Here is a 14,783-nt window from a genome sequence, read left to right as displayed (position 1 = left end):
GCGCAAATCTCTGCCAGGCTGAACGGTTTACGTTTTGTATCCCACCGATAGGCTGGATCTGGATCCGGATCTTCACCAAAATCTAATCGATTCATCCGTGTCACACACCCAACCTGTCCAAGTTACGTCTGAATCCGTCCGAAACCGAGACATCCGAAACAGACAAACAAAAACAAACAAATCATGGTGAAAACGACCTCTGTACACCTTCGGTGGCAGAGGTAATAAATAAACCAATGTCACCCTCAGGGTGACCTGTATCTTGCCAAAAGGTGACCACGTGTAACTTCTTTAAGGTCACACTGAGGTGAACAGAGCTGCTATCCACCAGGAGCGACTCCTTGAGGAATATCTGCCTACGAGAGATTCCGATGAGAATCGTTCTACAGAGTAACCATGAAAAATATGCTTTTGCCTCATGTCACCAAATGACATCATAATGTCTCAAGCTTGACAGATCTAGAAAGCACTCATCGAGGTATTCAATTTGAGGTAGACGATATGGTTCCTAAAACTTGAAAATTTGACCTTGGGGTCAAATATGTTTGACCTTAGGCACTAACCATGAAGGTCAAGGCCAATCGCCACCAAAAATTAATCAGCTGAGCGCCAGACCATGAACTATATTCCCATGAAGTTTGAAGATGATCCGATCAAAAAATAATGGTTTCGTCGACACCCCTGATTTGCGACAAAGTGACCTTGACCTTCAAAAATTTATGCGCTGAAAGGGACCTCTATAGGCCTCTGATATCCGAAGTTACAAAAATTTCCAATGATAACTGTGCTCTGCAGAATTTTTTATACGTGATTACGGACAAACAACCAAAAAAAAAAAACAAAAAAAACATACAAGCTGACTAACATATCTTGCAAAAACTTCATTTTGGCAAGATAATAAATTGGCCTTCATTCTCCTGTTCCGTAACAACGCATTCCTCCAACAACGGCCGCAAACGACGAAACGTCAGGCCAAAGGTGACAGAAAGAACCGGCAGCAGAAAGAGTGGTGCAGGGAAAGCAACAGCACTGTGGGATGAAGTTCAAAGTTCAGACAAGGCTGAGACCAACAAACCTTTATTAGAAGATAGAAGAGTAACGGATAGGTAAACCAGCAGCATTGGTGAAGTAGAAGAATTAAGATAACACTGGCAGTTAAAATAGTTGAACTCTGCCAAAAGCACACCACATTTATAAAATGAAGAGCATTTGTCCAAAGTTTATTAATAATAAATAAAACTCTCATCAAATAATTTTGCAAACTACATGGAAGCAAAAGAAGAAAAGAAATACAGCATCGAAAAGTGGGATTGGAACATCGCTCCCATTAAGGTTCAAACGTCACAAAGAAGGGACTGACATCACAACAATAGGAGTCATAAAGGGGGCAAGACACCCCAAAAGTTTACCCACAAAAATATTGCAAACAACTTTTGAAGTCAGTCCGTCATCAAAATAGGATAAAACAAACTTTGATTACCTCTGGCAAAGAAAGTGTGACAGGAATTGAACTTGCATCCAAACAAGACACTTTCAACAAACTTTTATTTGATTTAAAACACATGGAGAAGAAACATTTTCTCATCAATAGCACAAAGCTTAGCTCGTGTCACCTGCCTGCACTTCCTCCCCAAATCCCCTAAATAAGTTCCAGCACAAGAGTTCAGATTCTACCTGGTTGGAGGATTTCTTGCGATAGCAGGTTAAGTTCCGAGGTTAAATACAACGGCTTTGATAAAATCGAGACTGGATAACCAAGAGCGGGTTTTCTTTTTACCGGGAACGTGTAATGTGGCCACTCAGGGGTCGGGGGGAGGGGTGTTGGTGATGGAGTACTCGTGTGGTTCTAGCTTTTACCCATGGTCGAATTCAACACGTTTTCGCTGCCACTCGGTATGCTGTTCAAAGCTTTCTGGTGAGGGGAAAAGGGGGCGGAAGGAGAGGTTGGAAAATCAGAATGACATGGGGAACAGCTTCCAATATTGGAGATATATTAAAAAAAATAATAAAATAAAATAAAAAATTTTTAAATGGGTATCCAGAGGTTGTCGACCAATTGAATGTGATGGAAGAACCTGTGAATCAAAACCATTTTCCTTTCTGCATATTTGCAAGTAAACCATTTTCATTCTTCTTACTCCCCGTTCTGCTCGCTGGCTCAAAACCAATGCGGCTTGATAATATTAATCCAATCAAATTAAACAGTAAAAGCTTATAATTGAAAAAAACAAAAAAAAAAATAGCTGGATTGACTAGTCAGTAAAGCCGCCATTTCGGTGAGAATCCACTCGCCTTGGTCATGGCAGATGTTGAAGTGAAGAAGCTGTGAATCGCCACGTGACATCCTCCGGTGGTGGGGAGAGTTGGTGTGTGGATCAATCCAGGAGCCACGTGACGGTTGCAGAAGGCGTGAAAGATGTTATGGTAGCCTCGTCCCACTTGCGTGACAGATGAAATAGAAAAATGCCACTTTTGTCACAACTCTTTCACCTCGAGAAAAGCACTTTTTCTCTGAGTTAACCACTTGACGTATCAAAGATGTGACCTTGCAGGTTTTTTTTTTTTTCTCTGTCGAAGATTGGTCAAGTTAAGGCCAAGCTGTTAGAAAAAAAAAAAAAAACTCAGCAAACCCTTAAGGTCCATACGAACTAACACTGTTGTCCAGCTCATGAAGAGGGTTTGAACTCTGCTGTATATACACCCTTGAACCTGCATGGTCACAGATTTGACAAGTCAAGTGGTTATCTTGGAGTAAAAAAAAAAAGTGGTTTGCTCGAGGTGTAAAGTAATCCATTTAGGAAAGAGTTGAATCACTATCTCAACATGAAGGACGGTTTGTGATTTGATCCGTCGAGACAAGGCCATAACAGCTCTTCCACGCCGTCTGAAACAATCATGTGACGCCCGGATTGGTCCACAGACCAACTCACTCCGCCACCGGAGGATGTCATGTGGTGATTCCCAAACTTCTTCAATCACCTGATGTTTTGCATCGTTTTGATTTTGCCTTCCGTTGGCATGGCAGCAGTTGTGTCTGGAAGCTGTATCTTGTTGGTTTACCTGTCATTTACATTTTCTCAGTTTGATATATATATTTTTAATCCACTCGTTAAATGCCCTTTTTCTGTAAACAAAATTCGTATGAAAACAAAACTCACAGTGAAATCTGCATAGCTTTCAGTTCCCACGACAAGTGCAGCGTTGGACCGTGGGGAACAACAGCCATCAGCAACATTGGCACCACTCTTGAACTTTTCAACCTCGAGCTGCCGTTTGCCCACAGACTTTGGGATCGAGCCCGGCGGATTATAGTCGCACAGTGGAGGCCGAGGATAGCGACTAAATTTGGGTGTCAAAACGACCTGCAGAAAATGAAAAAATCATGATAGCGTGGGTGGGGGATTGCATGCACATATAGGGGTTGGGAGTGGAGAGAGGGGTTGAATGCACACAACAGGGAAGGGGAAAGGGGTTGCTCGCCCACAGACAGCACCTTGCGAGTTTGCGGTGTCGCACAGACGGAGACGGGAGATGGTTGGCATGAAGAGTTTGGAGTTACAGCAACACCAGCCGTTCCATTCAACTGCAGGGGTAAATAGAGGGCAACACATATGTATTTGATGGATAAAGTTCAGGGATTTATTAAAAAAAAAATCTTGGAATAAATGCATAAATTAAAAATAATTAAATAAAGACTGGTGCTTAAACATTCTAAAAATATATAAAACACCAAAGCAGGAGGCAGCTCAAATGTCAGTGAGGAAAATCAAATCAAGGCAGGTTAGAGGTGCAAGGCTCATCACGACCTTCCTGAGTTTCCCAGGTGTCATTGCATTTCCTCCCCGACGCTTGCTTGGAGTGCGTGGGAAAGATCCAAACACTGCCTCATTCTCCAGGGTTTGTGCACGCTTCAACTGCTAAAGAAACGCATGCGATCACGAGGTTTTGGGGTGCTCGTTCTTCTTTGGAGGTTTAAAAAATATATATATATATATATATTGTTAGGGAGGGGGCTACATTGATCGAGTATTACAAATGGATTTTGGTGAAAGGTACAAACTTTGGAAATGAAAATATATTCAGCATAAAAATTCACAAGGGAGTTTGCTAGAACAATAGTGCAAAAGAGAAGGAAGGGGGTCAAGGGTTACAAGATGCAGTATACCAAAGCACATACAAAGGCTTTAATTATGTACACCGTTGGGGTCTTACCCTTTCTTGTTTCTCCTTCTCCCTTTCCTCTTTCAGGGTGGCCCAACGGCAAGCAACCAGCTCAGGAAACGGTTTCCCCCAGGGCAAGATGGCACGTCCAACCAGTAACGCACTCAGCTCGCTCTCCAACTGATAAATAAAAACGACATGCGACATTACACAACAGGAGGCCGAGTCCCAAAGTCTGTTCCTCACCCATCACAGGCAGCTTGGTAGAGTTTGCCTTTGTTCGCCTCACTTTTGACCACGCAACTCCCTTGCCCCAACCCACCCATGTCACAATTGTTCTTCTTGAATCCCAAACCTGGTGATACCTTCCCCAATTCCAATATGAACGCTCTCCTCCATTCCCTTACCTGTGGAACAAATCCGTGTTTTCCTCGTGCCCCTCCCTTCAGTCCTTCAACGGTCCTGCCCATCCTCACCTCATGTACCCAATCCTGCTCTTTTACACTCGAAGACACCCTCGCACTCACGTGTGAAGTCTGTCTCCCAGTTCCCCCTCTCATCCTCCGTCAGTCTGTCGATCTGCTTTCCTCTGTCATTTAGCTCCTCTCGGTAAGCCTCAAAAAAATACCAAACAAAACATCAACTAGAAGGGCACTCTGAAGGGCACATACCTCCACCACGCAACACCTGATCCAGTAGAACATATCGGGCCCAATAAATTTTTGAAATATCATCCTTTATATCGTTTTTGGTACCATCCTACTGGCTCCCCCGATAACAGCCACAATCATCAAAATGTTAGGTCAGAGTCTTAATCAAAAAAAAAAGCAAGCTTTTAGTGAGCATCCATCTTGGTGCCAGCACAATTTGCTGGAAAACTTTCAAGGAAGCAACAGGCAACAAATGGGCCTAACCTTGGGAAGCTCTCGCTTGAGGTGCTTCCGCTCTTGCTCCTCACGTAGGAGTGCTCCACCACGGTTGTTTAACCTCGCCGGGTCTCCAGCTCTGCGCTGCTTCACAAGGAGACAGTCAAGCAAACTGGCGGCCAATGTCACCATGACAACGATTATGCAATGCTCTTAATTTGAGGACACTGAGGGCCATCTACTGTTTCTCGGATGCAGACAAGTCCAGAAACAATACTATATATATATACACTATTAATGTTTAAACCACCTGCTACTTATGGGCCATCTTGTCGAAGTGATGCGAAACGCATTGTCTGAAAGCACAAGGACAACAAAGAGACAGGTCAGTGGGAGCACCTCCATCTCCAGGAATTGCTGCCAGAAACGATCCCAACGAGCCAGGCCCAGATAGAGGTCCTGTCCAGCATCAAAGTCAGACTTCAACCTTTCCAACTCTTGCTCCAGGAGAGACAGTCGGTCTTCAGAGATTTCGTCTGAGAGCGGTCAAAGCAGCCAAGGATCGAGCAGGGAAGAGAAGAGGTGGGAAGGGAATGAAATGCTGTGATCACAAGTTAAAATCCCCATGTACTGTGCATACAATTCATGTGCAAACTCCTCCAATGACCCAGCATGGTGCACAAACAGTAACTGGAGAACCATTGAAAATCCCCATGTTTACAACCAAAAGAAAAAACAGTTCTACCAGGAATGACCCCATATAAAATCGTTTGAAAATATTTTCCTGTTTTGACCCCCTAAGGCATGAACAGGTCAAATTTTTTTTTGACATATTTCATCTGTTCCCCAATGTTGATTGTATATACAAATTTTTATTAGAAAATGTTTAAAAACGAGTCCATAATTACACTTTTCGTTATTTGACCTTTTGACCCTTTCCCAGGGCAGCGCCAAAAAAAAATAAAAAAAAGATACTGTTCTTAAACCTTCATATTGCTATGTTCACGGGGTAGATGGAGGAATTTCATAGCAAAGGTAGAATTGTATAGAGTAGCATGGTCCGTGGACGAGCAGAAGACATCTCTATGTAAATTATGAAAATGCACACCTTTGAAATAACCAAAGATAAACATTTACAGCAATTATTTGCATTAATAAACCAACAAATTCTCCAGCCCCCCCTCCCCTACTTCCAGTCAAGTCACATGACATTTGAAAAGTCAGAATGGGCAAAGCAATAATTATTGTTTCCAAACAAACTCACATTAAAAAAAAAAATTCAAAACAGCACAAGGAAGTTTCACCTATGCGATGAATTTCCTACACAGCACAAAGTGAAAGGCTCGGTGGGGAGTATCATCAAAGGTTTACTTGGTAATTTGTTAAGAGGCAAATTTATTCCACAATTTCAAACGATGGACATGCAAGCCAACATTTGGCACTGAAGCCCGAATGCAAACAAACAACTTTGTCGATTTCCATCCGATATTGTACAAGGCATTAAGATATTAGAAATGGAAAAGGTAGTGTTTGTGTGTTGGTGGGGGGGAGGGGGAAGCAAGAGAAGAGCTACATTTAAATTCCACTTCAATATCCAAATCAAATGAGCATTCTTCACCCGCGTAAGGCACTTACCGTCGTGGAAAGGCCCGAATGCCTGTTTCTGACAGTCACCATAGCAACAACACTCCCAGGCCTGAATGATGCCTTTCTTCACGCGAGCAATTACATCCCCCAGGCGCTCTCTCCTCATTTCCGTCAGCCTGCCAACCTCATCCGCAAGCTGGAAAAACGCACACGCAAGTGAGGACATGGTACGGTGCTTTGGATTGACAACCGAGCAAATACAAGCAAACAAAAAAAAATATGAAGAAAAAAAAAAAAAAAAACACAAAAGGCAAGTTATGATTACGGTGCAACGTTTGTTATAGCCGAGAAGACATTTGTATGAAAAAATAGTTAACTATCTCCGAAAATAACATCCGGTAACATTTGGGAAGGTAACCGACAATTAACTTTGCTCTGTAAATGTTTATTAAACCATCTCGTTTCAGGATAACAAATTAGAGCAAAACATGTGCACTCACCAGGTCACGAACGCGCTCAGAGGTGCCTGCCGTGCGTGCTGTGGTGCTCGCACGCTCGTCTGGTCCCGTGTCCAACTGCGACCACAGCTCGCAGAGCCTCGTCCGCAGGGCCGCGCAACTGGAATTCACGTCAGCAAGTCTCTGCTCCAGCTGCATGGTGAAAACGGTACACCAAGGATAACCTTTTGAGTCTGTCTGCATATGCTGTACGTCAATTGTGTATGCACACAAATCAAATAATTAAATAAATAAACAAACAAACAACTGATTTGGGGCAACATGCTTGACTTCAGGGGTGTGGGGGTTGTCATTCATTACAATTCACCCGTTTTATTTATACAGGACAACCGCCATGGGTAAGGATCTATCCAAGTTTGCTTTCCTGATGGCCATGGCGATGTATTCAACAGCAGTAGCTTTAGGATGTGGTTGTCCTGTGTTAGAAGAAGCGAAATGCTTCATCTCAATTAGTTTGAGGCCATGTCATTTATAGAATCCTTGGGGGTCTAAAAATGCCATCAATCCAAGAAAGAAGGGTATGTCATGCGGTTCACACCCTTAACGGGCACCGCTGCCGGAGAGTGCAAGGTAAAGAGCAAGTTCAACGGGTCGACAACAAATCGACATGGTATCATCATGCAACACAGAAAATACCATAATACTTCATGCGTTTCATGATGTAATCAGCTACAACACAATCGTGAGAGGGGTTTGGTTGTGGTGTCATAATCGATATTAAAAATCTTTAGGGAAGTCTTAATCGAGAATTAAGGAAACAAATGAGATGATCATCCCCAACTAGCGAAAAAACAACAAGATGTCACCTGGTCTGTGAAATATTTGAGCTGTTGCAGGTCATCATTTGTAAGACCACGATCAACCGTCGTCTCCATCTCCATGCAATCATCCGCGTTTTCCTCCAGCTCTATCAAGATTCCCTTAATTTGCTTGCGCAACGATAAAACCACAGCCTCTCTCCTCACCTGCGGTACAAAAGAAAAACCAAAGGGATTTGGAATTTTAAAAACATAGAATAAAATAAAATTCCTCGGGGAATTGCAATCATCTGATGGATCACCTGCACCATCCACGACGGCAGCACCTCAAAACCGAACACATCAAAGAAGAGCAAGGTTACACCAACATTTCCCACTCCAAAACTCCACCTTTTCCTCCTCCATCTTCTGAAACTCTTCCTCCATTTCAGCCAACTGCTTCAATGATGGCGACGGTCGGTTCAAGCTGGAATCAGCGGAGCCGGTCGTCCCATGTGACAAAGGGCCCGGGCCAGACTTATCCAAGTTGGAACTTGGACGCGTACCTAAGCAGAGTGCGAGGCGCTCAAGGCCGTGCCGCAGATCCTTGCAACGCTGGAACCGGGTTCGACGCTCGGCACACAAAACCGAGGCCTTCGTCCTCATGTCCTTTTCTGTCTGCAGCAGCGAAGCCCCTTTATCGACCTGAAGCAATGACAAACAATATTCAAACAAAAGAACAATGATAAATTAACAACTCGTTGACATTGCCATTCTTGAGCGATTGCACATTGTGCTATCAAACTGTCACAGACGTGTTTACAAACTTACGGCCAGACAGGAACGGGTCGACGCATTCCCAGGAAGATACTTAGAATGAGTGCTTCGTTTTCACAAATTTAAAACCACAAACATATTCTAATGATGCAGAGTCAAAAACAAATTCCCACAGCCACCGGGGTTCATGCATGAGCGACAAGTAGAGTTTTCCGTGACTACTCCGACGGGTCAAGCAAATACCGCAGGACACCTTCCCATGGTCCATTCTTACAAGCCTCGCTTGAATTAGGCGATGACCGATTCTGAGCGAAGGTCTGGGTGCAATGACCAGTCATTGGTCGAACACAACCACAACGACCGATAAAACCGCTTTCCATCATGGGGAAAACACTTTCAGCAACAATGATGAATATCCCGCAGTGAGACAGACACTCGTCTCCTGATAGATTGCGATCATAGTTGGGGTACATTGGCTGATAAAGATTGAGTTTTCAGTTTGACTTGATGGAAATTAGGAGCCCGTGGGGGCTGAAAGGCATGATAACACAATTGTATTCTCGCAGTGAAAACTACGTAGGATGAGCGAGTCCTGAATTGGCAAAAAAAACACAAAACACTCAATTACCTTTAGTCTCGTGAAAGGACCTTGAAACCCTTTGAGATCCTAAAGGGGTGTAAAGGGTCTAACGTGTCGAAAGAGTCTGAAAAGGTATTTAAAGGATTTATTAATCTGTCAAAAGGGTCCACAGGTGAGAGGGCTTGATAGAGTTTGAAGGTGTCCAAAAGGTCTAAAGCGTACATTCAAAAATTGGTATAAAACAAGAAAAAGTGTAATCAGAGATTGCACACCCTCACCAGGACTTGTTTTGTGTGGTGTCTGTGTACTGGTGTTTTACGTAATTAATATGACATAATTAGAACTGCCACTTTATAACTGCTGGCAGTGATGACTGGGTACCAAGACGTCCCACTTTGATTGGACACCTGACGCTGACCCATGACGTTTATTTATATTATTACCTCGGCCACCGAAGGTGAAAGAGGTTATGTTTTCACCCCTTTCTGTTTATGTACATGATGTTCCAAAAAGTTGCGGACAGATCTGGATGAAATTTTGTGGACAGGTAGAACAAGGAGGAACTGATTAGATTTTGGTGAAGATCCACATCCGACGAGTAGAATCAAGTGATTCTTCATCATTGAGAGATAGGGCAAAACTAATATGGAGCACGATAATCTCAAACCGTGGACGGATTCACATGAAACTTGGTGGACAGGTTAGGTGTGTGACATGGATGAATCGATTCCATTTTGGTGAAGATCCTAATCCGGATACGAGAATTATCTAATTTTTAAAAGTGATTTTTCACAATTAAGAGATGGGGCTTAAACTATATATAAATTAGAGGGGGAGCACTCGGTAGAGTGCAAAACCACCGCCGCCAATACTGCTAGGTCACTCAAGTGAACCTGATATCCTATTCATTCAATTTGATGTCAACAATGCTCACAGAGTTAGTTTGCAACTTTCCCTTTTACATACTCAATTCATTCGTCATAACAAGATTCCTTGAGACAGAAATTGATTTTACGTGGGTATATCCACCTGAAGTTCCAAAATCAGCCGCAATTATAATTGTGGCATGTTTGTTGTTGGAAATCACTTCCAACATGTAGGAACGCAAAAAATAAAAAAATAAAAAAATCGAAATTTTGTTGAAAAAAAAAAGTTGCAAAAATTTTTTTCTCTAAATTTTTTTTTTGGGGGGGGGGGGTTGGAAATCACTTAAAACATGTAGGAATGCAAAAAAAAAAAATTCAAATATTTTTTCAAATTGGCCGCCATAGTGGCCATATTAGATTTTGGACAAGTCCAAAATCTAATGGCATGATCCTTGGACCAGACCTAACCCCCCCCCCACCAAGTTTCGTCAAAATCAGTCGAGTTTTTCCATAATACTGTTCACAAACAAACAAACCAATGTCACCCGCAGGGTGACCCGTATCTTGCCAAAAGGTGACCACGTGTGACTTCTTTAAGGTCACACTGAGGTGAACAGAGCTGCTATCCACCAGGAGCGACTCCTTGAGGAATATCTGCCTACGAGAGATTCCGATAAGAATCGTTCGACAGAGTAACCATGAAAAATATGCGTTTTCCTCATAACGTCACCAAATGACGTCATAATGTCTCAAGCTTGACATATCTAGAAAGCACTCATCGAGGTGTTCAATTTGAGGTACAACACGATATGGTTCCTAAAACTTGAAAATTTGACCTTGGGGTCAAATATGTTTGACCTTAGGTGCTAACCATGAAGGTCAAGGCCAATCGCCACCAAAAATGAATCAGCTGAGCGCCAGACCATGAACTATATTCCCATGAAGTTTTAAGATGATCCAATCAAAATTACTCAAATAAATAAGGGTTTCGTCGACCCCTGATTTGCGACAAAGTGACCTTGACCTTTGACCTTCAAAATTCTATGCGCTGAAAGGGACCTCGATTGGCCTCTGATATGCGAAGTTACAAAAATTTCCAATGATAACTGTGCTCTGCAGAATTTTTTGTACATGATTACAGACAAACAAAAAATAAATAAACAAACAAACAAACAAACAAGCTGACTAACATATCTTGCAAAAACTTCGTTTTGGCAAGATAACAAGCAGAAAGGGGTGAAAACAGTAACCTCGATCCATCTTCGATGGCGGAGGTTAATAACACGATACCTGGACTTCAAAAACATTTTGGACAGATTCGGATGAAACTCAGTGGACAAATTCAGTCGGTCACAAGAACAAGCCAATATGATTTTGGTTCTGGCCCGGATCCAGATCCGGCACATCAGTAGGACACAAAGCGCGAACTGTTCAACGTGGTGGAGGTACACGCTCTTCCGAGTCCTATTTTCTTTCAACCCTGACAAATATCACTCTCACTATGTCTCTCCTAAAAGGACTGTCTGGAACACCCCCGCCCCCACAATCCTCTGGAAGAAGTCCTTTCTTTCAAGCTTCTTGGTCTCACTATCTGCCATGATCTTTCCTGGGAAAGCCACATTTCAAACCTCGCCTCCAAAGCCAGTCACCAACTGGGAATCTTCCACCATGCAAAGTTCTTCCTCGGCCCACCTGAGCTCCTGATCACATACAAAGCTTTCGTCCAAAGCCTGATGGAGTACTGCTCTCCCCTCTGGGCTGGTGCTCCTGCCTCTCACCTTTCTCAGCTTCACGCTGTGGAAACCAAGGCATTTAGGATCATTCGTATCTCCCGCGACGAGGCAGAGTCTTTTGGCCTCTCACTCTCACCGCAGGCAGGTCTGTGGTCCTCCTGTCTTCTAATGTCTCCTCTCCGACCTTGCCCCCCTCCCGCATGCTCTGTCCGAGATATGTTCCCCCCCATCTTTCCGCAGGGCGCTCAAGGTCCGCCAGCAAACCCCTTCTGGTAAAAAAAAAAAAAAAAACTACCAAAAATCAAGAATCAGTGCTCACCTTCACTCTTTCATTCTTCCCACCTTTGGAACAAACTCCCACACTCTTCAATGAAAAGGTGTTTTGAAAAAAATAATTTTTTTTTTTTAATGGACTGAAAGGACCATCCTCCCTCCCTCTGTTACCACCCCAAATCTGTCCTTCCATTCCCCTTTCTTCAAAGCAGGAGGGTATTAATGACATCTAAAGAGGTTTAAGTTAAACTACTAAACACATCGTGTGATGACAGAATGTCATGATGTATGATGGATAGATTAAATTGCGAGTTAATAAGCCAATTATTTTACCACCTGGATGGAATTTTTTTTAATTTTTTTAAGAGCTAGGATACATTACTTTTTGAGCACCGATGTCATGAATCATCATTAGGAGTTTCATAACAATCTGTTGAGGCACCTTAGAAGAATAGGACAAAAATAAATAAATAAAAGGAAGGGAAAAAATAAAATAAAGGAAGCAATAAATAACACGGATGAACGAGTGCGCAGGTGTACCTTGAAGGGGGACAGATCAAGATCTTTGCATAGACGCTCGACCTCTTCAGAGGTTTTCTCCACCGAAGACTCGAGCCTTTTCTTTAACGCCTCCTCCTCGCCAATCATCTCGCCCAGCAAGCCCTGCCAATCAACCGAACAGCACAAGTCAAACCTCAACCACCAAAATGCCTGCTTGCACCGGGGACCCTCGACCACCGAGAAAGACCAACGGAAGAACACCATGATACAGAGACCCACAGACAATAAACCTTCAGAACCCATCATATTATTACATATGGCAGCATGGTTGCCAGGTAGCTATCATTTTGTTAGGGCACAGCTGTGCCGCTGATGCAGTGCCCCTAGACCAGTACACCGATACTCATTTCGCCGACATCAGAAGGATGACAAGTCGAGTCAACCCCACCTGGTGTTAATTCAGCAGAAAACAGGCCTCAAACTCAGGACCCTAAGATCCCAAGTCAGCCCCCCTAACTGCCAAAAGTCAACACCAGGCTTTCAGAACCCATCAAGTGAATTTGATATGTACGAGAGGACACCACGTCCACGTGGTCACAGAACCACCGGCGTGGTCGTGGTGGCCCCCCCAGACATTTCCAACAACAGGTGGCATGCGTCAGACAGCGAAAGTTCAAAAATCAGGTCCGAGTTGAATCGCCATGATGTCATCGTGATCACAAACCCGTCCGGACTCGAACATGCACCTCGATGTACTTCTTTACAACCCGCGTTCTCTCCATCCTCTGATCTTCGGGGATCCCAATGGCTTCCCAGATCGTACGCAGACGGGACAGGGCGGTGTTGAGAGCAGACACCATCTCCACAGCCACGACCTCACTGAAATGGAGACAACAAAAGCTTTTTGGAGGGAGGGAGGATAGACGGCTTAAGGGGGGGGGGAACGAACACGCCGTGCACTTGAGCGTGGCTGTGATCTGTGGAGGACAAAGCCGGCTGTCCTGTCACACCTTGGGACATAAATATTGTACAAGTAGCAAACGACTAACAGGAGGACAACGTTCTAGCTCTTGCATGTGGAACCGGAACCATCTCACACGGACACAAACAGACGGACGGACACACGAGGACACACAAACACAGACACAAACAGACGGACGGACACACGAGGACACACAAACACAGACACAAACAGACGGAAATACACACGAGGACACACAAACACAGACACAAACAGACGGAAATACACACGAGGACACACAAACACAGACGGAAATACACACGACACACAAACACAGACACAAACAGACGGACGGACACACGAGGACACACAAACACAAACAGACGGAAATACACACGAGGACACAAACAGACGGAAGGACACACAGACGAGAACACACAAACACAAACACACGGAAATACACATGAGGACACACAAACACAGACACAAACAGACGGAAATACACATGAGGACACACAAACACAAACACACGGAAATACACACGAGGACACACAAACACAGACACAAACAGACGGAAATACACACGAGGACACACAAACAGACGGAAATACACACGAGGACACACAAACAGACGGAAATACACACGAGGACACACAAACAGACGGAAATACACACGAGGACACACAAACAGACGGAAATACACACGAGGACACACAAACAGACGGAAATACACACGAGGACACACAAACAGACGGAAATACACACGAGGACACACAAACACGGACTTTGGGTTCGATCCTCAAAACCTACTTCGCACACCCGGACAGGAGGACATCAGCACGTTTCGTACAAAGCGAACACACGAGCCCCGTCTCACCTCTTCCTCGTCATCTTAAGGACGACCCTCCAGGAATGGCGACGTTCACGGACACGGCGGAACGGGCACTGCGGGGAAACACGAACGTTAAAAAATATCATAAATCGACAAAATAATGTAAACCCGTTCGATTTTGAGGGACACAGGCCGTGCCGAACCGGTGAACTAGACAAACCGTTGCACGTTGTTGTCCAACAAACCGCCCTGACGCCTCATTAATCGAATCTATATAACGTGTGAAATCATATTCAAACGAAAGGCGTTCTGATTGCTGATTGGCCACTGCGTCATGACGAGGGTGTTTGAATTCGCCAACATCCTTTTCTCCCATTGGTGGAAAGAGCAC

At 43.9% G+C, this 14,783-nt stretch overlaps 1 protein-coding gene across 2 annotated transcripts; it reads right to left on the bottom strand.

Moving 5' to 3' along the window:
- Window positions 1-1,061: 1,061 nt before the first annotated feature.
- On the bottom strand, window positions 1,062-14,783 carry PRC1 (protein regulator of cytokinesis 1). 2 transcript variants are annotated; one of them, XM_085858593.1, is made up of 15 exons: window positions 14,613-14,783; window positions 14,438-14,505; window positions 13,346-13,478; window positions 12,639-12,761; window positions 8,281-8,574; window positions 7,939-8,097; window positions 7,115-7,264; window positions 6,663-6,810; window positions 5,427-5,563; window positions 5,076-5,171; window positions 4,213-4,341; window positions 3,807-3,914; window positions 3,494-3,583; window positions 3,159-3,362; window positions 1,062-1,912 (listed from the first exon to the last, which is right to left on the bottom strand). In XM_085858593.1, exons 1-15 carry the CDS (start codon window positions 14,766-14,768, stop codon window positions 1,847-1,849), a joined length of 2,061 nt encoding a protein of 686 aa, XP_085714719.1. In that variant the 5' UTR covers window positions 14,769-14,783; the 3' UTR covers window positions 1,062-1,846. The 2 variants fall into 2 exon arrangements, with proteins under 2 accessions (XP_085714719.1, XP_085714718.1); XM_085858592.1 differs by having other exon boundaries at window positions 3,807-3,917; window positions 14,613-14,768.

This window comes from Eptatretus burgeri, chromosome 16, assembly GCF_056783735.1.
Source record: "Eptatretus burgeri isolate ZD-2024b chromosome 16, Ebu_testis_v1, whole genome shotgun sequence".
Lineage (NCBI taxonomy): Eukaryota > Metazoa > Chordata > Myxini > Myxiniformes > Myxinidae > Eptatretus > Eptatretus burgeri.
This window is presented reverse-complemented; position numbering and strand designations above follow the sequence as displayed.